General features: G+C 42.6%; 1 protein-coding gene across 2 annotated transcripts in view; it reads left to right on the top strand.

The window, feature by feature from the left end:
• The first annotated feature begins 675 nt into the window (after nucleotides 1-675).
• The window catches only part of LBR (lamin B receptor), a 28,229-nt gene continuing 2,341 nt past the window's right edge, over nucleotides 676-26,563 (top strand). Inside the window, exons 1-13 of one of the 2 annotated variants that reach the window (XM_061382366.1) lie at nucleotides 676-765; nucleotides 5,250-5,428; nucleotides 7,235-7,450; nucleotides 9,969-10,052; nucleotides 10,714-10,906; nucleotides 12,304-12,500; nucleotides 14,334-14,388; nucleotides 17,915-18,106; nucleotides 18,792-18,895; nucleotides 19,811-19,936; nucleotides 23,450-23,618; nucleotides 25,812-25,892; nucleotides 25,995-26,117. In XM_061382366.1, coding sequence (XP_061238350.1) covers nucleotides 5,264-5,428; nucleotides 7,235-7,450; nucleotides 9,969-10,052; nucleotides 10,714-10,906; nucleotides 12,304-12,500; nucleotides 14,334-14,388; nucleotides 17,915-18,106; nucleotides 18,792-18,895; nucleotides 19,811-19,936; nucleotides 23,450-23,618; nucleotides 25,812-25,892; nucleotides 25,995-26,117 — 1,705 coding nt within the window. In that variant the 5' untranslated portion in view covers nucleotides 676-765; nucleotides 5,250-5,263. Of the gene's footprint in view, nucleotides 766-938; nucleotides 1,026-5,249; nucleotides 5,429-7,234; nucleotides 7,451-9,968; nucleotides 10,053-10,713; nucleotides 10,907-12,303; nucleotides 12,501-14,333; nucleotides 14,389-17,914; nucleotides 18,107-18,791; nucleotides 18,896-19,810; nucleotides 19,937-23,449; nucleotides 23,619-25,811; nucleotides 25,893-25,994; nucleotides 26,118-26,563 lie in introns of those variants that run through there. The other variant, XM_061382367.1, reaches the window with a different exon arrangement.

Genomic DNA, 26,563 nt, shown 5'->3' with positions numbered 1-26,563 from the left:
CAACCCCCACATCCACCCACTGGCCCCACTGCCCCCACAGCCCCCAAGCTACCGTCCCAGGTCAGTTTCTACCGAGATGCAGCCATTGCCAAGACAAAGGAGTCCCAGGTTGCCTTCGGAGCCACTGCGTCCGGGTTTCCAGAGGTTTTTTTTTTTTTTTTTTTTTTAACACAGTAAGGAGAGCACTAATAGTGTTTCAGCAAGAAGTACTTTCGGCCTCGGAAAGTTGATCTTTAGTGATCGTTATGCAAATTTATTTTCTTTACAGCTTTTTACGATCTCTTTCGCCAAACTACTTCATACACCAATTTCCCTGCTTTGTATCGCCAGGCAACTGTGGCGCGAGTGCCGGGAGGGAAAGGGTGGGGAAGAGCGAGCGGTCCGTGGGTCTGGCGGCTGAGATAAGGCCGGGGGAAACACAGCCTTCGTAGGCCGAGCCAGGAGCTAATGCTCCGAGATGTGCCACCCGCAGATCTGGTCAGGCAGCTAGGTGGGGCCGGGCTGGGCGGACGCGCCACGTCTCGTGACGAATCGACAGCTCTGGGCATGATTCAAAAGGCCGAGGAGCCAATAGGAACCCTGGGAAGGCTGACTAGAGGGGCGGGGCGAGGAAAGGGCGGGGTGGGGGAGGCGCGCGCCCGGGCCGCGGGACCGCGGAGCGCGAGAGCGCGAAAGCGGACAGTGTCGCGCGCGCGGAACCGCCGCCGGGTTGCTGCTCTGCGACTCTCCCGAAGCCGTTCGTGTTCCCGCAGGATCACTGAGCAGGTGAGCTCCCGAAACCCCGCCCCGCTCCCCGCAGCGCGGTCTCCAAGGGATCTGGGGGAGGCCCGCGGGGAGGGTGCGGCGGATGGACAGGGGTCCCGGGGCGCCTGGCGTGGAGCAGCGGCTTCGCCCTCCCCTCCTCCGGGTCGGTCCGGGCGGCTGCTGGCGAGGCTTGAAGTGCGCCCGGCCCGGCCAGCTGCGGAAATGAAGCTGTGGTTTTAAATTGCCGACGTTTCCCTCCATTTTGGACGCGCCGCGTCGGGGTAAAATGATGTTGGCTGGGGAGGATGTGTGGGTGGGTGATCCACCCCGGTGCCTTTGTCCCCGCCCTGCAGCATCGGCCCTCCCAAGACTGCTCTGAGCGCTTTTTTGACAGATTAGCCGGGTGGCTTGGCGGGCCCAGCTCTTGGGTAGGCAGAACAGGCGCGGCAGCCTGGCGGACGGGGAAGTGGGGTTGCCAAGTTGACTTTAATTGTCGGTGGTTGTCACTGGCCTGGAGGGTCGTGGCCGTCTCTGGCGACTTCCAAGGCTGGCTGCATGCATTGCATTCCCCCGCCCGGTGTTTCTGCGCACTCAAAAAACGGGTAGTTAGGCAGGTTTGGGTGCTCCTGCTAAAGCTCGATCCTTTTCCCCCCTTCTTTTTAATACATCTTTTTAAGGCTTAAAAAAAAATAAGCGCCTGACTGCAAAGGGCCTGGTTCCAGGCGGTTCACCAAAATAATTACGCGGTCTGATCGGGAATCAGGCTGTTGATACTCAGAATGACCCAGTAGATACATTGGACAGCGCGTGGACGATTCAAGGGTTCAACCCGGAGCAAGTGAACTTGCTTACTTGATGTGTGGAGGAGCCTGCACCCGGCCGGACCCAGCTAGACCCATGCTTCTGGTCCCAGCCCTCAGGGACCTTGCAAATAAGCACGTGCACATCTGTAAAGACACCGTAGTAACTGCCATGGAGGAAAGGATGGGTGTGTGTGCACTAATTTAGATCGAGCGCCAAGTCCAATTTAAGTTTGGTTTCTGAGAGCTGTCTAGAGAGGAGGGGAAAGGGTGAGTAGGAGGGAATTTATTGCTCCTTCAGTTTTTTATTTTGCTTAGGTCTATAGTGGGGCCATTCTGCCTGTGCAGCCAGGAAGATGGCAGTTTCTTCTGCACCCTGCGGCAGGGGCAGGAGCTAGGCCAGAGGTTCCTGTTTGGGTTTTGCCGGGTAGGCCAGCCTTGGGTGCAGGTGTTGAAGAGGGAAGCTGTGAGACTTCATTTGCACTCCCCTTTCTTTGCCATGTTTAGACTCATTTGGGAAAGTGAAGAAAGATGACCGAAGATGTGATCAGCAGGGAATAGCACATTCTGTTGTGCTGATAAACAGTAACATATTGGAGCCGAAATGTGTAAGGATTCCAGTGCCAACTGACACTGAAGTTAGCAAGCATGTGGCTTAATAGAGAAAAGCCTGAGGGTCCCCATGTTTCCACTGCTAATGGGGGGATGAAGTCATTGTGTTCAGTAAACAGAATCTTTCTTTGCAGACATACTTGGCTAAAACCTCCCTTTTGAGGGAGGCCTATCTTTTGACTTTCTAGGCAATGGCAACCCACTCCAGTACTGTTATCTGGAAAATCCCATGGACGGAGGAGCCTGGCAGGCTGCAGTCCATGGGGTTGCTAAGAGTCTGACACGACTGAGCGACTTCACTTTCACTTTTCACTTTCACGCATTGGAGAAGGAAATGGCAACCCACTCCAGTGTTCTGGAGAATCCCAGGGACGGGGGAGCCTGGTGGGCTGCCATCTATGGGGTCGCACAGAGTCGGACACGACTGAAGCGACTTAGCAGCAGTAGCAGCAGGAGGTGATGGTACGGTGACTGCATAAATGTCCTGGGGCTTTTCTGTCCTACCTGCCTAGTGACTCCTGCAGGGTTAGGATGTGAGGCACTGTGTGATACTCGTGCAGAGTGGAGGTGTACCATCATAATGGTGGTGGTTTCATCTTTTGGAACATTTGTGTATGAGATAGAGGTCTTCTGAGAAGAATGCCGGTTTGTCCCTTTTTTTTTTTCCTTTTTCAACCACCATATGAAAGATTGCTTTTCCTAATTCTTTTTCTTTTAAGTGGAGTTTAGAGTTAAGATATCCGTGAGATATCTTAATTTGTTTAACCCCAAATATTTGATTGATAACAGAAAAACCTCTTTGGCATTGACCTATGACCAGTATTGGATAGATACTGTGTATGTGGTATCTGTGCAATAAAATTTCTGAAAGGGACAGAATCTGCTCAAGGGATTTTCGCTAGTGGTAAAGAACCTGCCTGCCAATGCAGGAGACATAAGAGACCTGGGTCTGAGCCCCGGGTCGGGAAGATCCCCTGGAGAAGGGCATGACAACCCACTCCAGTCTTTTTGCCTGGAGAATCCCGTGGAGAGAGGCAGGCTATAGTCCATGGGTAGCACAGAGTCGGACATTACTGAAGTGACTTAGCACACACAGGCAGCCCTTAATTCCTGAGGGACTGGGTTTCAAAAGTTTATAAAGAGTTATTTGAAACTTGAATGACATCTTCATGTAGAAAGATGTAATTGCCTTCTGCCAACCCTGGTCAACTGGCATCAGAGAACTAGTACTGATAACAGAGGTTTGATTTTAAGGGGTCTGAGAGGAAGGAAGGGGCAGAAGAGAAGAGAGAAGCGGGCACATTTCCTTCCTCTGAGTGTTTGGAGGCTTGGAGCCAAATGTTGAAATAGGCAAAACTTGCTGTTGTCACCTTCCTTTTTTGTGCCCCTCCTCCGGGTCCCAAGGTGTCCACCACCTTCTTTTTTTCAAGTTCCCCTCACGGGACTCAGCCAGGTGGGACTTCATCCTCAGAGCATTTGGGCTCCTTGTCCTTGCTCCCCCGCCCCCAGCCCAAACCCCTTCATTTCCCCAGTAATGCTATCTCAGGTAGGTGTCTTGTACCTAACATGCAAATGGACTGACATCCTCTAATCACCACCTGTCTTTCTGTTTTCTTTCATCTACCCAGCCAGCTCCTATCTGTCTAAACAAGTGAAGCTTGTGAAGTTTGCCTCTCAGATGATTGATTAACAGGGAAGAAAAGTGATGCTTGGGAAAGACTTTTTCTCAGGAGGGGTGTGATAATGTGACTTTCTCCTTTCTTAATTCTGGAGAGTCTTCCAAAGTTCTGAGATGTTGGTATTGTTATGTAATCAGCTCTTGACAGGAGCCGAGTGAGGAATGTCTGTTTGTATGCCCAGAGGATATTTCGGGGATGAAGGTGATGCAAGGAGAGATTCTTCTGTCTTACTGCCTTCTTCAGAGGGTCTAGCTTGTTCAGTTGGTGTTGTGTAGATGTCAGGAGGAGCTGGTTTTGTCCTGTGGAAATGCGAATCTGCCGGTCCATTGAGGGAGAAGCTCTTACTACCTAAAAGCTAGAAGCACCCAGCAATCAGTCCATGTTTGAAAAAAAAGTAGCAAACAGGTCTCATGTAAGTGGCAATTCCTGCAGATTGCTTATGGCTTCTTAGGGTGGTGTTCTTATACCAGGCTTCATGGGCTGTGCTTTGGTTCACTGGAAAAGAAGGCTATGACTGGAGGTTGATGTTTGCTTGTAGGCATTTGAAAAAAAGAGCTAGGATACTGGCCTAGTTATGTGGTTGGCAGAATTACTTGGTATACATTTGAGACTTCAGCTGTAAAACTTGAAAGATTTGTGAAAACCCCAAATTTGCTCTTCATTTTCAATTTGAAGTTATTTTTCTCGCTCTTGGTAGGTTATATAATGTTAATTATATTTGATCTCCTTGCAGTCCAAGGGACTCTCAAGAATCAATTGTTCTATATTTGTCCTATTGATAGTTATTGTTGTTATCCTCTTGTGGTGCCTAATTTATAAATTAAACTTTATCATAGGTACGTATGTGTAGTATCCAAGGGACTATAGTATATCTCCCCATAGTATATATGGGGCTCTGTACTTTCTGGTTTCAGGCATCCACTGGGGATGCCTGGCGGTCTTAGAAAATATCCCTCTCGGATAAGGAGGGAACTACTGTTTATGTAGATTTATAAATCAGAACATATGTGTACTTTGTGAGATTGTGCCTTGCTAATTAAAGAAGTGTGGTCACTGTAGGTGGGTGGTGTTTTGCATGGTGCAAATCATCTGAGCCTTTCTGTTTTGTCATATTTAATCCTCAGTAACACTGCTGTGTATAGAGTGATTTCCAGTGAAATATGGTGAGGCAGAGAGAAGAACCTCTGTGTCCTGACTCTGCCACTTCACGTTGTGTCTTTCTGTGCCTTGGACAAAACAGTTAACATATTTAAGCTTCAACTGTGAAACAGGAATTGTACACTCTTTCCTCCAGAGGCTTAGCCCGAAAGTCTTGACCAGTTAAACATTTTGGAAAGTTATATTTTAGTGTTTAATGAGAAAAGACAAATGTGTATATGCTCAGACTCTTATTTTTTTTTTTTAAACTATTCAGACAGATTTTTGAAAATGCCAAGTAGGAAATTTGCCGATGGTGAGGTGGTAAGAGGTCGATGGCCTGGGAGTTCGCTTTATTATGAAGTAGAAATTCTGAGCCATGACAGCAACTCCCAGCTTTACAACGTGAAATACAAAGATGGAACTGAACTTGAATTGAAAGAGAGTGATATCAAGGTAAGCGCTCCTTGGTTTATAGACCATGTTTATAATAATTGGGAAATCCTGGTAGGTGTGGTTTTTAAGCTTAGAGCAGTGAGGTCTGGCTCTCACACTCCTGCTTTGGGTCATATCCTGATTTTGGCTCTGGAAGTGTATGAATGAGGCACAGTGCTGTGTTCCTCAGAAGCTCCCAGTCTGCTGAAGTCAGACACTTAGATCACACTCTCTCTGGTTTAATGCACTCTGCCATTCTGTGACAGCTTGTCATGGGTGGTACTGGAGCATAACAAGAATAGGGAAGGGCTTGGGGTTTTGGGGCAGGCTTTCAGAGCTGAGTGCTGAAGACAGATCGAGAAACTCAGGTGATGGGGCCAGGGGCTTCCACAGTGGGTTGTGTGCCAAAGGCTTGGGTGGGGGTGGACACAGACAACCAGTGCTGAAAGGGTGTGGTGGACAAGGGCCAGAGGAGGGTTAAGAAGGAACCAGAACTGGAGGGGTTTGGGCTTCATCCTAAACACTGAGATTTAATCAGGAGAGTGACATTCATTAGATTTGAGCCCAGGGCTTCTCAACTTATCTGGAGGACCTGAGCTTGAAAATATCTGATCCATGGTATATAAGTACTTATTGATATATCATAATTACTAGGCAATTGAAAAAAAAAAAGTACAAAATAAAAGCCCTGACTTTTAATTCTCAGATTCAATAGACATAAATTGACTTGGCCAAAATGCTATAAAAATTTCTACTCATTTCTTCTCAATTTCATTCCTTGTCTCAGATCAGTAACCCATCTCGAGCCCACAGCCTATGGACCACAGTTCGAGTGCTGTAGACCAGGGGTCTGTGACAGTTTTGAGTAAAAGGACAGGTTGCAGATGTCTGAGGCACTGTGGGATGTATAGTTCATGCAGCGTGAGAGGAGGTCTGGGCATGGCAGTGTCTCAATGAGATTTTATTCACAGACATTGAACTTTGAATTTCAGATAATCATGTGCCACCAAGTTTCATTCTTCTTTTGAGTTTATTTGCAGTCATTTAAGAACTGTAAAGCCATTCTTAGCTCTGGGACCACACAAAGTGGGTGGGAAGGATTTGGACTGGGGGGTAGTTTGCCTTCCTTGAGGCCTAGATCCCTGGAAACATTTGGAGTAGGTTAGGGCAGGGTAAAATATTACTAAGTAACCCAGTCTTGGACTTTTTAAAAAAATCTGACTGTTTTATTTGGAGTGAAACGGTGGGATTGATTTTCTTGTTATTTTTTGTGTGCTCTTTACTTTTGTCCCATCATCTGTCTTTTTTTCTTTAAAGATTTTCTTTTCTTTTTTTTGATGTGGACCATTTTTAAAAGTCTTTATTGAATTTGTTAACATATTGCTTCTGTTTATGTTATGGTTTTTTGGCCGCAAGGAATGTGGGATCTTAACTCCCTGACCAGGGATCGAGACCTCCTGAATCAGGAGGGGCGAAGTCTGAACCACTGGACTGCCAGGGAAGTTCCCATCTCAGTCTGAGTCAATGTTATTGTATCCCTTGTATATGTTATTGGGACAATATATAACTACTTGATTTAGAATAGGCATTTCATGGCAGTACCATCAAAGGAGAGTTAGGAGTGGAAAGGGTGCCTTGGCCTCAGGAGAGACGGGCCATTGCCACAGTTGTCACTGGCTTCATTGGATGGATGCTCTGCTCCCATGAGCTCCTGAAGTGACTTTAGAAGCACTGATGCCAATCACCGCCATTGCTCCCTTCTTGCAGCGTGGGTCTGCATGTGTTTTGACTTAAACGCTGAAGCTCTGCCTTCTCCTCCCTCTCTAGCCTTTAACCTCCTTCAGGCAAAGGAAAAGTGGCTCGACTTCTAGTTCTCCCTCCAGACGCCGGGGGAGCCGCTCAAGGTCTCGCTCCCGGTCCCCTGGCCGGCTCCCAAAAGGTTCCCGCCGATCCGCCTCAGCATCGTACCAGGCTGACCTGAAGGAAGCAAGGAAGGAAGCCAGGAAAGACATGTTGGAAGTTAAACTGACTCCGCTGGTGCTGGTGCGTGTGTTTGGGAGCCCTCCAGTCTCAGATAGCGTTTAGTCTGCCCAGATCACGTCTCCCCCTTTATGTGTCCGCATGTGATCTGCAGTTAATAATATTAAAATGTCAGGGAAACATCAAATCTAAGGTGGTGAGTTGGAAAGGTTACGTTAGAAAATGAATGTTTGGAAGAATAGAAGGTATAATGCTTTTAAGTGCCGTGAAAAAGAATGTTTTTAAGTTTCGAGTGTTACTTAATATTGTGGTTTTAAAAGAAAAAAAGCAGTGTTTAAATTTTAAATAGATGCAAATTATAGATTGAACTAAGTTTTTATCGTAAATAAAAGTTCATGTAGAAAATAATGAGACAAATAAATTTAAAAAATTAAAAGAAAAGAATGAGACATAATATATGGTATAAAAACATTCTTGCTTAGTATCACTGTACTTAATTACCTTCTGTACTCAAAGATGACACTTTTAATTGAATTACTTTCACAGTTCAAGGTTGGAAATATTAGGGTATGCAGAGCCTGTAGGACCTTGCACAATGAATAATTTGGATCATAGACCAAATCAAAATTATAAATAAACAGAATTGAATAAATGTTATTGTTTACTCTCTTCACTTAATGTTATCTCTTTCCTGGATAAAATGCACACAGATTTTTAATAACCTTAAAAAACTGGATTATTACATAGTGTTTTGTAGTCAGATTTAAAAATTTTAAGATATTTGGAATAACCGTCTATTATATTTTCCTACATCACTTTTGTTGTTGTATAGTATTGTTTGGATTTACTATAAATTGTATGGAGGTAACGTAATTGTTAGCACCCTTGTTGATAGGCATTTAGCTTTTTTTCTTTCTAAATTTTAATTATTATAAACAAATATTCTTACACATCTGATATATCCTTAGGATAAAATCTTATAAGTGGAACTGCTCTGTCAGATGGATAGAGTAGATTTGAGGCTTTTACTGCATATTGCCAAATTGTTTCAAGAAAGTTTATACCAGTTCAGGTAGGGTATGAATGACTATTTTCTCATTCTGAGTATAATAGTTATTAGTTTTTTTTTTTTTTTTTCACCAATATGATCATCAGAGATTTTCAACTCACTGTTTTAAATTGCTTTGATGATTATTAGTGAGTTTGAACCTTGTCAGTGGCTCTCTTTACTAGTCAGATGACTCGGGGTAAGGAACAAATGTATGCTTTCTGTCACATGTCATTTTTAGCTTTTAATGACTACTATATTTTTTACAGTGTAACTTCCTTACAGTCCTGGTGACCCAAGAGCTACAGACTAGCTTTGCTCTTCACCAGTTGAGCCCTGGGCTCACCACGGACTCATTGCTGAGTTGAGGATGGTGTGATGTGCATGAAAGACCGTACTTAGACTGCACGTAGCTTTGACATCATGTCATCCTTGTTCTTTTGGACTCCTGATTGCACTATTTGCATTACTTTGCTTCAGCGTGGATACCCTATCAATTTGCCGTCATTATAGTTTAGGGTCAGTTGACTGGCTAAGTTACGGGATTACACTTGTGGTTGCTGTGGGTCACATGCTGGACATTTGCAAAACCACTGCTAAGTGGCTCGTTGGCACTTTGATAAACTTAAGTATATGTTGAATGCTGTCACTGCTCAGTTAGACCTTGATTTGAGCTAGAACTTGATCCTCTATTAATGTTGTCTTCTGATAGCTAGCCCCTCAAAAGATATATTTATCTTTTTAATTTGTTTTCCTCCTATTGCTTTATTAGCAGTATAATCTGTCTGTGACTTTAAAGAAGCAAAGTTACAGATTTCAGCCATACATTGCCTGAAAAATGTTTTGTAAATTTAAGTCCTTCCTTTTGTACCATCAATAAGAAATTCCCTCCACTGCTTAAAGAGAATGACATTCAAGGAAAGAGACTGAGTTGAGAAAAGAGAATTAGGGAGAGAAAGTGAAGTGAAAGTGAAGTCGTTCAGTCGTGTCTGACTCTTTGCAACCCGTGGGCTGTAGCCCACCAAGCTCCTCCGTCCATGGGATTCTCCAGGCAAGAGTACTGGAGTGGGTTGGGAGAGAAAATGTAAGGTTAAATAAAAATGAGGTAGATGAAATTGAGAAAATAGACAGTTCACAGATTACTAGTAGTACTCTGAAAGTACCCACTATTTCTTCATTTCCTATTATTTAGAGCATCTGTTATTGAATAGTGAAATTACAAGATTTAGTCTAATTTTGTTTAAAAGACGAAACATTTTATGAAAAACGTTATATTACAGAAAAATCCAAATGAACTCTTTTGCCAATGCAATAGAAACCTCTGAGAGCCAATCTTTTAAGATTGGGAAATTCTAGTCAGTTCTATTCCATCTCATTTTTAGCAAAAATAGGCTGAAATAGGCTGAGTTCAGACTGTGAAAATCTTTGATTGGTTTTATTGCTGGGTTTCACAACACTGAATTTTTGCCATCATGTTCCCTTTTACTAAATTGCCATTCTTATGGTTAAAATGTTTTAATTTCTTCAACTTAGAAGCCATTTGGAAACAGCATCAACAGATACAATGGGGAGCCCGAGCTCATTGAGAGGAATGACATGCCTCACAAACACACACAGGTATGACGTGGCTCATCCCTCCTCTTGGGCCATCTTTTTCTTAAAGTGACTTTCTCTAAAGAAGCACATTGAAAACCATCATTTTCCTTAGAATCTTTTCTAAAATTCTGTCCTTGAATTAAGACTGAACATAGAGGATGTCATACTGAGTGAAGTCAGAGAAGGAGAAGTATCGTATGACATCCCTTATGTGTGGGATCTAAAAAGAAATGACACAAATGAGCTGAATTACAGAACAGAAAGGGACTCGCAGACTTAGAGAATGAACTTGTGGTTGTTGGGGGGACAGGATAGTTGTGAAGTTTGGGGTGGTCAGGTACACCCTATATTTAAAATGGTCAACAAACAAGGACCTGCCATATAGCACATGGATCTCTGCTCAGGGTTATGTGGCAGCCTGGATGGGAGGGGAGTTTGGGGGAGAATGGATATGTGTATATGATGCATGGCTGAGTCCCTTCACTGTTCACCTGAAACGATCACAGCATTGTTAATCGTCTGTGCCCCAACACAAAATAAAAAGTTAAAAAAAAAAAAGACAGTGTAATTTAACAAATTTATTAGTTTATATGGCTATATTAAGATACTGAATTAGTTAATGTGGTAGCATTCATGATACTTATTGACTTTAGATACTTAATACTTTTTATTTTTTAAATAGGAAAAATTCCACTTGTCACAAGAGAGTAGTTATATACCTACACAGTATAGCCTTCGTGCGAGAAGAGACGAGATCAAATTAAAAGAAGTAGAGTCGAAGGAAGAAATAGTTGTCACAAAAAGACCTGCATTGTTGAGAACCTCTGAAGTGACAGCCACACAGTCAAAGGACTTGGAGTTCGGAGGAGTGCCTGGTAGGCATCAGAATCAGCCTGGGGAGGGCAGGAAGGGTGGGCGAGTGGTCATTGCTGTAAAGTGAGCAGAAAAGGCCTTTCTCTGAAGAAATCTGCGGGCAGCCAGGGAGTGAGCCTGGCAAGAGCCTGGAAAGAATTTTCAGTGAGGAGGAACAACAGGTACGAAGGCCTGAGTGGGAGTATTTGGGAGGGTTATCATAGAGGAGAAAGGGTGCCCTTGTGGCTGTATGTAAAACTCTTAGCGATCTTTTCATAGGTTTTTGAGCAAAGAAGTGTAAAGTGATGAAGGGAAGGTTGGTATGATAGTTGTATGTAGGAAGGACAGTGAACGATTGGTGATTGGGAAATCTGCTAATAATCAGACCATGGTGCCAGGGCCTTGCTTGGCAGTAACACTGGGAATAAGCTGCATGCTTCCAGTGGGGTCATGGTGTCTACCTTACCTGCTAGACGGGTTGCCTTTGAGGGTCAAAGATCTGAAGCATTCAGAGACGGAGTTATTAAGTGGGTGGAGTTGGTGAGGTTTTATGAGGTTATACCAAGAAAGGACTTCTTGGTGTCAAGTGGTTCAAAATTCTGCATGGCTTAACTGCTGTGTATTTTATAAGTTGTAACTCTAGGCGGTATCCAGCATTGCTTAACAGTCTGTGCACATGCTACATAAATGTGATACTTTTTTTTTTTTTAAATAATTTTACTTATTTATTTTTGGCCCACTGGTCTTCATCACCGTGCAGACTTTTCTCTGGTTGTGGTGGGCAGGGGCAGCTCTTGGTTGCCGTGCTTGGGTTTCTCACTGCGGTGGCTTCTCTTGCTGCGGAGCACGGGCTCAAGGGGCATGGACTTCGGTAGTTGCAGCTCCAGGGCTTTAGGGCACAGGCTCTAGTCCTGCGGCATGTGGGCTCTTCCCAGATCAGGGACTGAACCCACGTCCCCTGCACTGACAGGCAGATTCTTTGCCGCTGAGCCATGAAGGAAGCCCTGAATGTGATACTGTTTTAATTATTAGAAACTTAGGGATATAAAGTTTCTGTTTTTTAAAGATTAGACCAATAGATAGTTTTTAGATGTTCAGTCTTCAGATTGCTGGAATCTCAACATATCTACTCCCATTGTGGTTGGATTTTGAATGTTTTAGAGGTTGGTTTCTGAGGTGGAATCTAGCTCTTCAGTTCTGGATGTGTGCTGTTTTTTTACTACTTTTATGCCTGTGGTTGCTTTCCCAGAAGATGTAACAGGTGGACATGCGGACTATCTCATGGAGCATTAGACGTTGGTTTCAAACAGCTAGCCAGACTTGAGTTCTGACCTTCACTAGAAACTCAAGTGATTCTTGAAAAAGAATAAACTAGCCTGGATTGAAATAAGAGCCTTGAATGCTCACTGATTATTTACAGGTGTTTTTCTCATCATGCTTGGCATGCCGGCCTTCCTCTTCCTGTTGCTGTTGATGTGTAAGCAGAAAGAGCCCAGTCTTCTGAACTTCCCGCCTCCTCTGCCAGCTTTGGGTGACTTATGGGAAACCAGAGTCTTTGGGGCCTACCTCCTCTGGTTTCTCCTTCAGGCTCTGTTCCACTTACTGCCGATTGGAAAGGTAAGGTTGTGTTGGTGGGGCGCAGTGCAGTGAGGTGGTCTTCCTTCCATTCCCATGTTTATGTGAAGATATTGATAGTAGTTTTAAGGTTAAAAGCTGTCCATGGTCACAACCACCCAAGCTTAGAAATTTTCGTTTGTTAAACCTTTACTCTTTGTGTTCTGTAACACTTGCTTATCAAGTAGAACTTTAAGAATCTGATTAAGGGTTCTTGTGTAACTTTCCAAACCAAGTAGAAAAGAATAAGCTGTTTTGCAAAATAGCCCGAATAATAGCAGAGGTTTCTGGGGAAGAAAAAAGTTTCCTCATATGTCATTTCAGGTGCAGAATTTTAAATTATCAGCTGATAGGGTACTGAGCTCAATGGACTTTAGTCCGCTTCTTTTACTTTTTAAAATATGATAAGTTTTTAAATTTTCATCTCAGAAATTTGTTGTTTGGACCATTGATCTCATGCAGTGTCTTTAAAACTTGTCTTCGTTGCTGAGTATAGTCTTTTTTTTTTTTTTCAGTAGAATCCTCTACTTGGATATATTTAAAGGAACATGAGATTCCTTAATGAATAAATAATTCATTTAAAGATCTTATTCTTAGGGCTTTGCGGGTTTGCCAACTGTCTGTAGACGAAAGGATCAGTTTTATTGGGAATGGAGAATGCCAGTGATAGGAGGCTAGAGCTGCAAACTTTAAATACTTTGGGACCTCACCATGACAGTGGCCTTAGAGAGGATTCTTGTGATGTGAATTTTCAGGTATTCTTGTGATGTGAATTTTCAGGTATTTTTGTAATAAGAGTCTACAGTAAAAACCACAAGTTCAGATAAACTTAAGTAAAGTTAGGTCAACTAGATAATATTTATTGAGAAAAGCAGTTTTGATGGGGTTTATATATATTTACTTATATATATATGTATTTCACAGACTAAAACCAAACACAGGAGTTGTTAGATACCTTTAATAGATAAGAATCATTTGAAATTAGCCTGTGGTTTTGCTAATCCTGTGATCTCAAACAGACATTACATTTCTACTGGGTTCCCTTTCACAGGTAATGAAAGAGTATAGTAGTTTGGCCGAAGACAGATGATACCATATTAGTATAATTTATAATGAATTTCGCTGTTTCTGAATATTGGGGAGTAAAATTTAGTTGCCATTGGGCATGTGAACTTTTTAACTCATCCCATTCACATGTGTTTCTTGAGTACCTTTTAATGGGGATGCCGTGGGTGATCCACATGAAGAGATACAGTGGTCCAGTGAACATACTCACTGTCTCTTATTGGAGATAAAAGAATCACATGAAATGATTGAATAACTGGGTGAGCATATATTTATAAATAGCAGAGCAAGAAAGTATATGAGTTCCTGCCATCAACTGTATGGGCCATAGTGAACTGGGTGAGTGGGGTTGAACCTGATTGAAAGGACTGCACAAGTGTGAGGTGCTGGAGTTGTTCTCCACTTTGTAAGCAGTGGGGAGTCATTGAAGGATTTTGAGCTAGAGATCAACTAGATGTACAGGTTTTTGAAAACACATCTAGTCTTGTGGTGGGACATGGGATGGTTGGGGGAGGGTGGCTGTTGCAATAGTCTGAGTACACAGAGAAGTCACTACTAGATTTGTATTTGAGATAAACTGAAGGTGGAATTACTTCACCAAAGGGCATGCTGCAAAGATTTTTGAAACTTGTTACTAAACTTTCCTACCAAAAGACAATCCTCCTTGTTGGGCATATTGAAATTTAGGTGATTTTACAAGACACACACACACACACACGGTAAAGTGATATGCTTTATAAATTTTTTAATTAAAAAAACTTTTCTTTTAAGGTTGTAGAAGGAACACCTCTTACTGATGGAAGAAGACTCAAGTACAGATTAAATGGTAATTTTTTTTTTTTTAAGACTCAAATTGATGACTTGATAGCACAGACTTTTGGGTGTTGTACTCTTAAACTATCAAAGCTGATTGCACCAGAGCAGTAAAAAGTTAATTATTTCTTAGTAGTCTAAAGGGCATGCAAATAAACTGCTCACACCTGCAGCCAATATGTAAAAATTATGCTGTGTAGAGTAACAAGCCCCTCAGTCACTCTTTTCCTCTCTCCAGTTTTATTTTCTTTTTATTTACTTATTAATTTATTTTTGGCTATGGTGGGTCTTTGTTACTGCCCGCAGGCTTTCTCTAGTTGCAGTGAGCAGGGGCTACTCTGTTTGCGGTGCACAGGCTTCTCACTGCAGTGGCTTCTCTTGTTTGGAGCACAGGCTCTAGGTGCGTGGACTTCAATAGTTGTTGTAATGAGTGAACTCAGTAGTTGCGGATCCCAGGCTCTAGGCATGCAGGCTCAGAAGTCATGGTGTATGGGCTTAGTTGTACTGTGGCACGTGGGGTCTTCCTGGACCAGGAATCAAACTGGTGGTGTCCCTTGCATTACAGGTTGGATTCTTAACCCCTGGACCACCAGGGAAGCCCCAGTTTTATTTTCTTAATAGCATTTATCATTCACTGAAGCAGTTTTGCATAAACATTTTATCATCCTGAGTCATCTCCAGGAAGTGAAGTCCTACACTGATGTGGGCTTCCTGGCCACTCCTGCTCTTGGGAGTTCTTGCCCATTTGTTCCGGCCACTGGCCTGTGGGCCATCTCTAGGCTATATTCTCAGTGCTTTTGCCTGGAAAACTTTCCCCCAGTGTCAGCTGCCTCATCTCTGATGTCTCTCTGCTCAGAGAAGCCCTCAGGTCCCTTTCTTTCCTTTACCCTGCCTTATTTTCCTCTATGATAGGCCTTCCAGACATCAGTGTGCTTGTCTGTTCACGGGGTTCTCCCCATGAGAAGGCGGCCTGTGGGCTGGGATTTGGCTGTGTCTTTGTGGTATCCTCCTCATCAGCAGAGTGACTAGCCTGTAGAAGGCGCTCATTAGGGGGAGCTCTGAGTGGATGGAGTGGAAGTCTCACTGAACGTCTCAACAAGAGGGCCCTGTCCCTCTTGATCCAGCCCCTCCTGTGGTAGGAGTGTGTGCTGAGGAAGAGGATCAGCCCACCTTTGCCATGTAAAGACTGATGAAGTTTCATTAACTTAAGAAATAAATGTATATATAGTGTGCTGCACTGTGCTTAGTCACTCATTGGGTCTGACTCTTTGCAATCCCGTGGACTGTAGCCCACCAGGCTCCTCTGTCCTTGGGGATTCTTCAGGCAAGAATACTGGAGCGGGTTGCCGTGCCCTCCTCCAGGCATATATATAGTGTAGTTATCCTTAAATGATTTTCCATTGTAACTAGACTGAGTAGACTGTTTTCCTTCCCTTGGGAATTATTATTATCATTTTTAATTCTTGGACTGTTTTAATCCTGTCGCTTCTCACCTGTCTGACTGCGGATGCTTTTTTCAGTGGCTCGCCTAGCATCCACTGTATCTGAAATCCCTCTGCTGGGCTTCAGAGGGGAAGCCAGAGATACTCAAGATGCCTCTTGTGCCAGGTGTGTAAAGCATCGAGCCTAGCTCAGCACCTGACCCATGGTGGTTGCGTAACACTTGTCTGCTGCTACTGTCAGATATTTTGCTTACTTTGACCGGATTCCTTGCTTCTGGAACCAGCTTTAGAATCTGTCCTATGCCTTGTTTCCCCAGTGAGGCTGAATCTGGGGAGGGATGGGTGGTGTTCACTTCTTGCCATCAGCTCTGTCACTATCTGTGTTTTGTGGGCTTCTCTCTAGGTGCCCATTTACTTCTGAGTGCTCTTCTTTTCTGTTTTTGCTTCCCTTTGAAGGCGCAGCTCCTCCCAGGCTGAGCACAGTAGCCTTGGGCTTGGAGCTGGCAGTGGCTGGACCAGTTTTGCTTGATCCTTCTTTTTAAAATTACCTCATCTGATTACTCTCACGCTAGCATTATAAGATTTTACCATTATAAACTAAGGAGAGTCCTAAGATGTTTTGAATAATTTAATCCACATAGGCGAGAGAGCAAGAGCAAGAAACTGCTTCATCTACCATTCTTTTTCTTTAATATTCATAAATTTTATGAGCATTAAATGAGTGTTTTACAAAGTTACTCTTTAGAGTAAACATGATATGTGGAAAACATGGATTTAAATAGTTAATTAGAGATGACAGTTTTACTTTACAAAAACTTTGGTTTCAGAATTCTTTTTTTTTTAATTAAAAAAAATTTGTTTTAATTGGAGGATAATTGCTTTCCAGTATCGTGATGGTTTTTGCCGTACATCAACATGAATTGGCCATAGGCACCCATGTGTCCCCTTCCTCCTAAACTCTCCTCCCACCCCCCTTTCAGAATTCTTATAATATCTACCTCTTTTCTGTGTTAGACTGTTTTTATCCAAATGTGATTTGATGACTTAGAGGACAGTTTTTGCAGACACTCGACTCCTGAAAGGAAAACTATTCCTTGGGTCAGAAGAAAAAGCAGACACTCAGCCTCTCTCTGTTAAGCTGTACCAGGGCTAGCTTGGAACAGGGGTTCCTCTCATAGGGCCTCGTGGTCTCTTTTACTTTGGAATGGACATTGTCTCTGGGCCCCAGCAATCCCTCCCTGGTGTCTCCAGCCCGCTGGTCCCCTCAGTCTCCTGCCCGGCCCTGGAGGGGGCATTCGTGTTGGGGCATTCTCTGAGGGCAGGGTCTTGAGGTCTGTGTTTGGGAGATAGAGTACAATTCAGGGTCCTTTGAGACCATTATTGATAAATTATTTCAGATAAAAATATTCATAATTTATAACCAAGATTACCCTAGGGTTTTAAAATGTGTCCACCAGGACTTCCCTGGTGGCTCTGATGGTAAAGCGTCTACCTACAATGCGGGAGACCCAGGTTCAATCCCTGGGTTGGGAAGATCCTCTGGAGAAGGCACTGGCAACCCACTCCAGTACTCTTGCCTGGAAAATCCCATAGACAGAGGAGCGTGGTAGGCTACAGTCCATGGAGTCGCAAAGAGTTGGACACGACTGAGTGTCTTCACTCACTCACTTTAAAATGTGTGTTTGGCCCAGCTCTGTCAGTAATTAGCCATTTGACTTTGGGCCTGAGCGTTTGGACCATATGAATTTTGAGGTTCTTTTATGGTAAATTTTGGTGCACCTCTTTTCAGCTCTCTCTTAATTAAAAGCAGATGACTGTTCACAATGAAAAATAAGTATGTCATTATTAAGTCCTATTAATAATTATGTTATTAATTAACATACTGTTATTGATGAAGTCTGTATGGGAGATGTAGCATCTGTATTGAAGACTGCTAACCTCAGGGGCACTGCTTGTTCATGCACTTGTGTATATTTAGCCTGGGTAATGAAACTAAGACTTAAACAAATAATGTTGCATTATTTTACAATGGTATAAATCTCTTGTGAACCCTGGGTTAACATTAATTTTTTGACCCCCCCGCTTTTTTCTTTAAAGGATTCTATGCTTTTATCCTGACATCTGCACTCGTCGGAGCGTGTTTTTTCTGGAATGTCGAGCTTTACTATGTGTACCGTCACTTCCTGCAGTTTGCGCTTGCAGCCATTCTTTTTGCCACGGGCTTGAGTGTTTACCTCTATGCCAGGGCTTTGAAAGCGCCCCAGGATGAACTGTCGCCGGCCAGCTCTGGTGAGCAGCGTTAGACTGCGTGGGTCCCATGAACGCCTCCCACGAACGTGCCCTCCCACCCCCACTGGCCCCTCAGCATCCAATTCTAGGCTTTCATAGAATTCTCTTCTTTCTTCAGTTTATGAGAGATGAGAAATAGGAAAAAAAAGATGAAAAATAATTTTAAGAAAAATAAAAGGAAGAAAATGTGATTCTCCCCTCATGCTTTCCTGTTTGTTTCTTCTTCCTTTTTTAGTCACTTGATGACAGTAAGACATTTTAAAAAGTTACAGCATTTCAGTAACATTAGTGTTATAACCATTTATGGCTTATGTTATATTTTGTTTGAAACAGTACATATCCTTTTTAAAAAAATCAAATAATAGAGATTATAAATTGGTCAATTCTAAAGTATTTAAAAACATTAAAAAAAATTAAATGACTTATTTTAAAAATTGTGAGTCTACATTAAAAAAAAAACTCCAGTTCCCTCAAAATCCAGGAATCTGGGCCCCATAGGTCCCATTCCTGTAGCAGCATGGATATTTCCAGATGGGGCCGGCGTCCCCTGCGTGTCCTCCCCAACTATCTGCCAGGCTGTTGGAGATGACTGAATTGTGACCCTGGGTAGTAGACAGCAGTGCGGTTTTAAAGTCTCATAGTTGGGTTTGGAATCCCGTTTGGGTAAAAACTTTTCCCTTCTTAGGAAATGCCATCTATGATTTCTTCATTGGCCGGGAGTTAAACCCTCGGATTGGTACTTTTGATCTCAAGTACTTTTGTGAATTGCGTCCCGGCTTGATTGGATGGGTATGTCTTTTTTTTTTTTTAATTTCAGTTCAGTAGTACAAATTAGTCTTGCATTTAGAAAGAAATGTAGACAGTTTTGAAGTGAGCTTATAGGTGGTATGTTTTTAGGAATAATTATAAATTTCCATAAATTTGTCTACTTCAAATATTTTCTTACTTTAAATATAGTCCAAGGGTTAAGATGTTGTGTTATAGGTTATAGGTTATAAGTTATAGGTTATAGGTTAAAAGAGTTTGTATTATTTTGACTATATCAGTTTGTGTTTATGTAAGAAAATAATAGTGTAGATGAATTTATGAAGAAAAAATATATTTTCTTCCTTTTAAAAAAATGTACTTTTACCTTATTTTAGACTTGTATGAAAGTTGCAAAAGTAAGAGTTCCTTCACATCACTTTCCCCAATGTTGGTGTCTGACAGAGCCATAATATAGTTATCAAGAATAGCAGTTAAAAAAGAGAGAGAAAAAAAAAAGAATGACAGATTCACCTTTTATAGTAGTTTTAATTAAACCCGTAGACCTTATTCAGGTTTTCACTGTTTTTCCACTGTTGGCCTTTTCCTGTTGCAGGACTCTCTTCAGGGCCTGACTGTGCACTTGTTTGTTATTTGGTGTCCTCTAGTCTGCAGCGGTTGCTTAGTCGTTCTTTGTCTCTCATGACTTTGACACTTCTGAAGAATACTCGGTTATTTTGTACGAGGGCCCCTAGATGTGGGTTAGTCCAGCATTTTCTCATGATTGGAGTAGGTTGTGTAGACTCCCACAGAATAAGTGTCCACCTCAGTACATCTTATCAAGGGATTGATGTGTCTCATCACTGATGATGACTTCTCAGTGAGGTGTGTCTGCAGCTTTCTCGGCTGGGAAATTACCACCTTTCTCTCTGGAAACTGTACCTGCCCCTTTTGTTTTAGGTGATCATTAACCTTGTGATGCTTTTGGCTGAGATTAAGGAACAGAATCGCGCTGTTCCATCATTAGCAATGATTTTGGTCAACAGTTTCCAGCTCCTGTACGTGGTAGATGCTCTCTGGAATGAGGTAAGTAATTTTTAAGAGCCTTGGAGTCAGATGGCATTGGGTGTGGGTGAGTGACTTTTCTCCTCCAAGCCTCAGATTCTTACACACAAGGTGAGGAGAACCTAACCTGCCTCCACGGCTTATGAAGATTAAATGAAACGTGGGTCCACGTGACACAGTGAGCTGACACACGGAGAGCGCTAACAGGTGGTAGGTGTCCGTGCGTGTCAGCTGCTCTGTCAGCCGCTAGATATTTAAGATCTGTGAATCTTGAATTAGTGGGTGTGACCGATTCATATAAATAAACCTTCTTTTCTTAGTGATTCTAATGGATGAAAATGGTTGGATCAAATACTATCATTGAATTCACTTCAGTTCAGTCGCTCAGTCGTGTCTGACTCTTCACGACCCCATGAACCGCAGCACACCAGGCCTCCCTGTCCATCACCAACTCCTGGAGTTCACCCAAACTCATGTCCATTGAGTCGGTGATGCCATCCAGCCATCTCATCCTCTGTCATCCCCTTCTCCTGCCCCCAATCCCTCCCAGCATCAGAGTCTTTTCCAATGAGTCAACTCTTCGCATGAGGTGGCCAAAGTACTGGAGTTTCAGCTTCAGCATCATTCCTTCTAAAGAACACCCAGGACTGATCTCCTTTAGGATGGACTGGTTGGATCTCTTTGCAGTCCAAGGGACTCTCAAGAGTCTTCTCCAACACCACAGTTCAAAAGCATCAATTCTTCGGCACTCAGTTTTCTTCACAGTCCAACTCTCATGTCCATACATGACCACAGGAAAAATCATAGCCTTGACTAAACAGACCTTTGTTGACAAAGTAATGTCTCTGCTTTTTAATATGCTGTCTAGGTTGGTCATAACTTTCCTTCCAAGGAGTAAGCGTCATTGAATTAGGATAGTGTTTTTTGGATTATCAAGGAGCAGCTAGTTCTTAAATACTGGGGGAGTTGTTTTATTGTTGGTGTTTCAGAATACAAAGAATAACTTTAATCAGATGGATATAAAATCAGAAATCATGATACACCGAGGAAACCAGTTTAAATGACACTGATCTCTTAATGTGGCTTTTCTCATACATTGATGCAGGATCAATTCTTTCTGCTACTTGAAGACTGGCAATGTTTGCTAGTCTCTGTCTCATCTAAATATATTACTCTTGAAAATATATTACTCTTGAAAACAGTATCTTCTTTGGGTCTGTTCTACAACTGTTTTATCATTTACTATTATCTTTGTAATCATTTCCTCCAAATTCTAAATTAAGTTTTCTTTCAATTTTAAAAACAAAATTGATGGTCCTACATCATGATATTCCAAAGCAAGTGTTCATGGCACCTTGTTGACATTTTGAGAGAAAGTCCTTCTTTAAGATGTTTTTGAAAAATTGTATTATTTGGTTATACTCAGTCAAGGCGACTTTGAGAACTTGATATTGATATGTTGATAATCTTCCTTTTCTTTGGGAGGAGATTAGGACCTCTTGGAGGTAAGCAGATCTTGAGTACAGGTAGCCACATTTGGACTCTTACTGAGCTCCTACCACTAAATGCGGACCTGGGCTCAGCCTGGGAAACTGCAAAGATATTGGGAGCATCTGATACAGAGTCCTCTGAAAATTCCAAAATTCTCAGCCATGTTTAATACTCAAAATTAAACATGTTTCTGAAGTTAAAAAAAACACCAGCTCTTATAAATGCACTTCATCTTGCCAGTTGGAGGTCTTTCTTTGATTATGTAATAAATAGATGCTCAGAAGATGGTAGGATATGTTTTACAAGCCAGATGATATTTCCTCTGTTGTTTTATCCCCTCAGAGATGATTTTTTTTAATTCCTATCTGATGATGAGTAATTCTTCCTTCGAGTTTTCTGTCTTGTCATGGAGGTCACTTTTTAAGTGACTTAGAAATTCATATTTTCTAGAGATTGAAACAAACGTTGACTTCTGTTAATTAACAAAAAATGATTGTGTCTTAAGGCAAAACTCTTGCGGCAGTTTTTTACCCAGGGTAGCGGATTAAAGTTGGGAAGTTATTTTTTAAATAAGTCATCACTGTCTCAGCCAGATTATAGTTAGCCTCTTGAAGAAGAAACTTGATTTTGTGGTTTTCTTTAGTATCTGGCACGCTGCTGTTTAGTTAGCGGATGCTTAATAATTTTCTTATTTGATTGAGTGATAGAAATTCCTCTGCGTGTTAATGTGGCACACCTTGAGAAATGGAGACTATGAACTTAAATGTGAATGACCCTTCCTCTGAGCCTCTGCTTCTGTCCTGCAGCCCTCTGAGTCCCTGGGAACTGGGTGGGGTTGGGGGTCCTCCCCGCCCCTCCTGGCACCAGGTGTTGGTATCTTGTCACTTCCTCTGCCCACTCGCATGTGCCCCTGTCGTCATCCCTCGTGTGCTATCTTGGCTGCTCCCCAGTGCAAAAGAATAGGCGTGTTGACTAGAGGGTGACCCAACAGGCCCGGAAATTGTAACATCCATTTTTCTGTTCTGTGGTCTTTTTGTTTGCTTTCTGGGGAGGGGGGAATACATTTTGGAGATCTCACTCTTTTTCTTTAACCTAAAACATTGATTCTTTAATAGAGATTATACTCGCTAATTTTTCTGGTCAGTGTTGAGTACTAGAGTCTGAGGCAGGTTAGGGATGCCCTGAGACAGGGCCGTCTCCACTTCCAGGGCCTGCAGGTTTCTGGCTCGTGCCAGCCAGATCCACAAGAGAGTGCATTCAGGCCCTGGTTTACCCTGAGCAGTGAAGCAGGCAGTTTCCCATGATGCCGAGTAGTGTGGACAAGCTACCTGAAAAGCTAGATTATGCTCAGAAGTTAGGTTCGGAAGCCTGGAGTGCTGCAGTCTATGGAGTCACAAAGAGTTGGACACAGCTTAGTGACTGAACAACATTAGCTAGGTCAGCGCACCTGTACTCGGTGCTGGGGTGGAAACTGGTGCTCCCCGCATCTTCCAGTCGAGTAGAGAGGGCCGCTGAGTTACAGGACAGTCAGTTGGCTTCAGCGAGTGGTGGGTTGAGGAAGGCAGTACAGGCCAGGCTTCAGCTGCAGTTGGGGGAGGGTGTTCCAGGCAGAGGTGGGGAGGCAGAAGAGGCATTGGGAGCTCTGTGGTTCAGGATCGTGGAGGGAGTGGCTAGAGTGACAGAGGATGAAGCAGAATGACTCAGTGTGATACCTGTGCCAAGGGAGACAGATCCCCACTCCTGCCTTTAAACATTTTAGGTTGCTGTACTGTCTCATCTTAGAGGATGAGATGGCTGGACGGCATCACTGATGCAATGAATATGAACTTGGGCAAACTCCGGGAGATGGTGGAGAAGCCTGGTGTGCTGTAGTCCATGGGGTCACAAAGAGTGGGACACGACTGGGTGACTGAACAACAACCACCTTCCTTTAGCTTTTTATAAATTTGACTGTAAATTAGTACTTTATTTGAATACTTTAAACATAGAAGCTTTTCTCCCTAAACTTTAAAACATTTTTTTCCCTTCTCTGTACCCATTTAGGAAGCATTATTGACAACCATGGACATTATCCATGATGGATTTGGATTCATGCTGGCTTTTGGAGATTTGGTGTGGGTTCCATTTATCTACAGCTTTCAGGCCTTTTATTTAGTCAGTCATCCAAATGAACTGTCTTGGCCAATGGCTTCTCTAATCATTGCTCTGAAACGTGAGTATTAATTTCAGTCTGTGTATTAAATACTGTGTACTGAGTCTTTTGTACTGTGGTATCACATGTTTACAGCGTGCCCTTTTAAATGGCCATGATTAGCTCAAGTATGAAATAATCTGTGATGGATGAGTTAAGTCATAAAAGATTCTTGCATCTTGCAAAGAGAAAGGATGCTTCTTCCTTGGGTTCTTCAGTAGTTATTTAAACATCGTTTTGAACAAAACACCTGTTTAAAAATTTATTCAGTTCAGTTCAGTCGCTCAGTCGTGTCTGACTTTTTGCGACCCCATGGACTGCAGCACGCCAGGCCTCCCTGTCCATCACCAACTCCCGGAGTTTACTCAAACTCATGTCCATTGAGTCGGTGATGCCATCAAACCATCTCACCCTCTGTCGTCCCCTTCTCCTCCTGTCCTCAATCTTTCCGGGTCTTTTCCAATGAGTCAGCTCTTTGCATCAGGTGGCCAAAGTATTGGAGTTTCAGCTTCAACATCAGTCCTTCCAGTGAACACCCAGGACTGATCTCCTTTAGGATGGACTGGTTGGATCTCATTGCAGTCCAAGGGACTCTCAAGAGTCTTCTCCAACACCACAGTTCAAAAGCATCAATTTTTCGGCGCTCAGCTTCCTTTACAGTCCAATTCTCACATCCATACATGACCACTGGATAAACCATAGCTTTGACTAGATGGACCTTTGTTGGCAAAGTAACATCTCTGCTTTTTAATATGCTGTCTAGGTTGGTCATAATTTTTCTTCCAAGGAGTAAGTGTCTTTTAATTTCATGGCTACAGTCACCATCTGCAGTGATTTTGGAGCCTCCCAAAAATAAAGTGAGCCACTGTTTCTACTGTTTCCCCATCTATTTGCCATGAAATGATAGAACTGGATGGCATGATCTTAGTTTTCTGAATGTTGAGCTTTAAGCCAACTTTTTCACTCTCCTCTTTCACTTTCATCAAGAGGCTGTTTATTTAAAAATAATACAATTATTGTTAAAAACAATACAATTTTATTGTTTTAGTAATGGTTCACTTTTTTTTGTTGAGAGCCCTCTTTTTCTGGTAGTAATTTGAAAAATAGGAAGATGGTCTTGCCTTCCTAGAGCTTATGCTCTTACAGAAGAAATAACACTCTCAGACACTGGATTGAGGCACAGGAAGAGTCTAGAGGAGGGACTGTTAGAGCAAATATGATGGGAGTTTAAGGTAGAGAGCACGTCTCTCTGGGAAATATCACTGTAAACTTACTGGAGAATGTGGTTTTTGATCTGTTGGGTGAGTGAAAGTGGCATGGGGAGACAGACACATTGGACAGAGGGAACAGCTTGACCAGGGTGGTGGGGAAGAGTGAGGAGTACAGCTTGGCTGATGGTAGCAGGTTGGATTCAGGATGGGCTTTTTCTTTCGTTACACTGGTCGTTAAACACATCCACCAGAGGGAGGGCAGGGAAAGCGAGCACTGAACTTCAAATGTTGCTAGTTTCATTACACTAATATCTATGGTAGAAGAAAAATTCAAGTCTCTGGTTGAAATTAAGATTTAATTTCACTATTGGTTTGGTTAACACATCCCTGTGTGTTATTCAAGACAGGCTATGTCTATTTTACAGTGAAGCTAAAAATGGGGAGTAGAGTTATTTTTTACTACTTTATTGAGGACTGATGATACATAGTCATATGTCAGGGCCTCTTAGTTTTGACATTTTGAAATTTGAAATAAAGCTACCGGCTTAAGAGGCTTGCAGTGGGATTTGGCATATGTTAATATTTATGTGCATATTGTTCTGGTACAGATTCTGAGCTATAGTTTTATTAATGAAGCATTCATGTTATAGTCCGTAGATATCATAACTAACAGATGAACTCCAGTATTGATTTTATTGTAATGTGGGCTGCAGTAGATTTTATTCATGGGTGCACCATGAATAGTAATGCATATTTGTTAGTTTTGCCTTCAAGGTGTCCCCAGGTAGATGAGGAAAGCTGTAAGATAGTGAGATATCAGGACTGGATCTTCTTTTGTCATCCTGAGATTGAGAGGGTTTGAATTGTTCTTAAGAAATCAGACTCTTCTGTACTTTGGACATTTCCTTGGAACACAGGAATCATTTCTGAATGAAATTACAGATGCTTTAAAATAAAGATTATATGTAAATTGTTAACAAATTAAATTTTAAAAAAATTACAGTATGCGGATTTGTAATCTTCCGATGTGCAAATTCTCAGAAAAATGCATTCCGGAAAAACCCCGCTGATCCAAGGCTTGCACGTAAGTATTGGTTTATATTTATTGTATTTTTGCATTATGTAAAGATTTTATGTATCTGCTTATCTTAGAATCCTTAAACATGTATTTTTAATTTCTGTATAGATTTAAAAACCATTCATACTTCAACGGGAAAAAATCTTCTTGTTTCTGGATGGTGGGGTTTTGTTCGCCACCCCAATTACTTGGGTGATCTCATCATGGCCCTGGCGTGGTCCCTCCCATGTGGTAAGCATTCAGGAAGAGAGCTGATGGGACTCTTTCCCAGGCCGCCCACACATGTCTGTCCTCTGTGGGTCTGGGTGTTGTCTCTGTTAGAGGTTGGGGTTTCTCGTTCCCCGACGGAGTGCTGTGTTCTGTCTCCAGCACCTCATTCATCCTGTGTCTGAGGGGAATTAGGAAATCACAGAGCATGAAGTTTTACTCTCAAATCCTGCAAGCAAAACTTTGTTTTCAACTGTGTCTGGTAGCTTTTTTCCTAAGCGGACTATGTAGGAATTAATTAACCTTTTATTCATGACTCGCTGTACATGGATTCTGAAAAAATTTGGTTCTTAAGAAAAGGCACACATGGCTTTGTGTGTGTCCGGGTTAGCCCACACCCTGCAGTGCTGTCTGCCCTGCTCTGCCTGCCCCGCAGTGATGGCTAGCAGTTCTCACCCTGAGCACCAGAG

Source organism: Bos javanicus, chromosome 16 (genome assembly GCF_032452875.1).
Source record: "Bos javanicus breed banteng chromosome 16, ARS-OSU_banteng_1.0, whole genome shotgun sequence".
NCBI lineage: Eukaryota > Metazoa > Chordata > Mammalia > Artiodactyla > Bovidae > Bos > Bos javanicus.
Note: the sequence above shows the minus strand (reverse complement) of the source record. Positions and strands in the feature narration are given on the sequence as shown.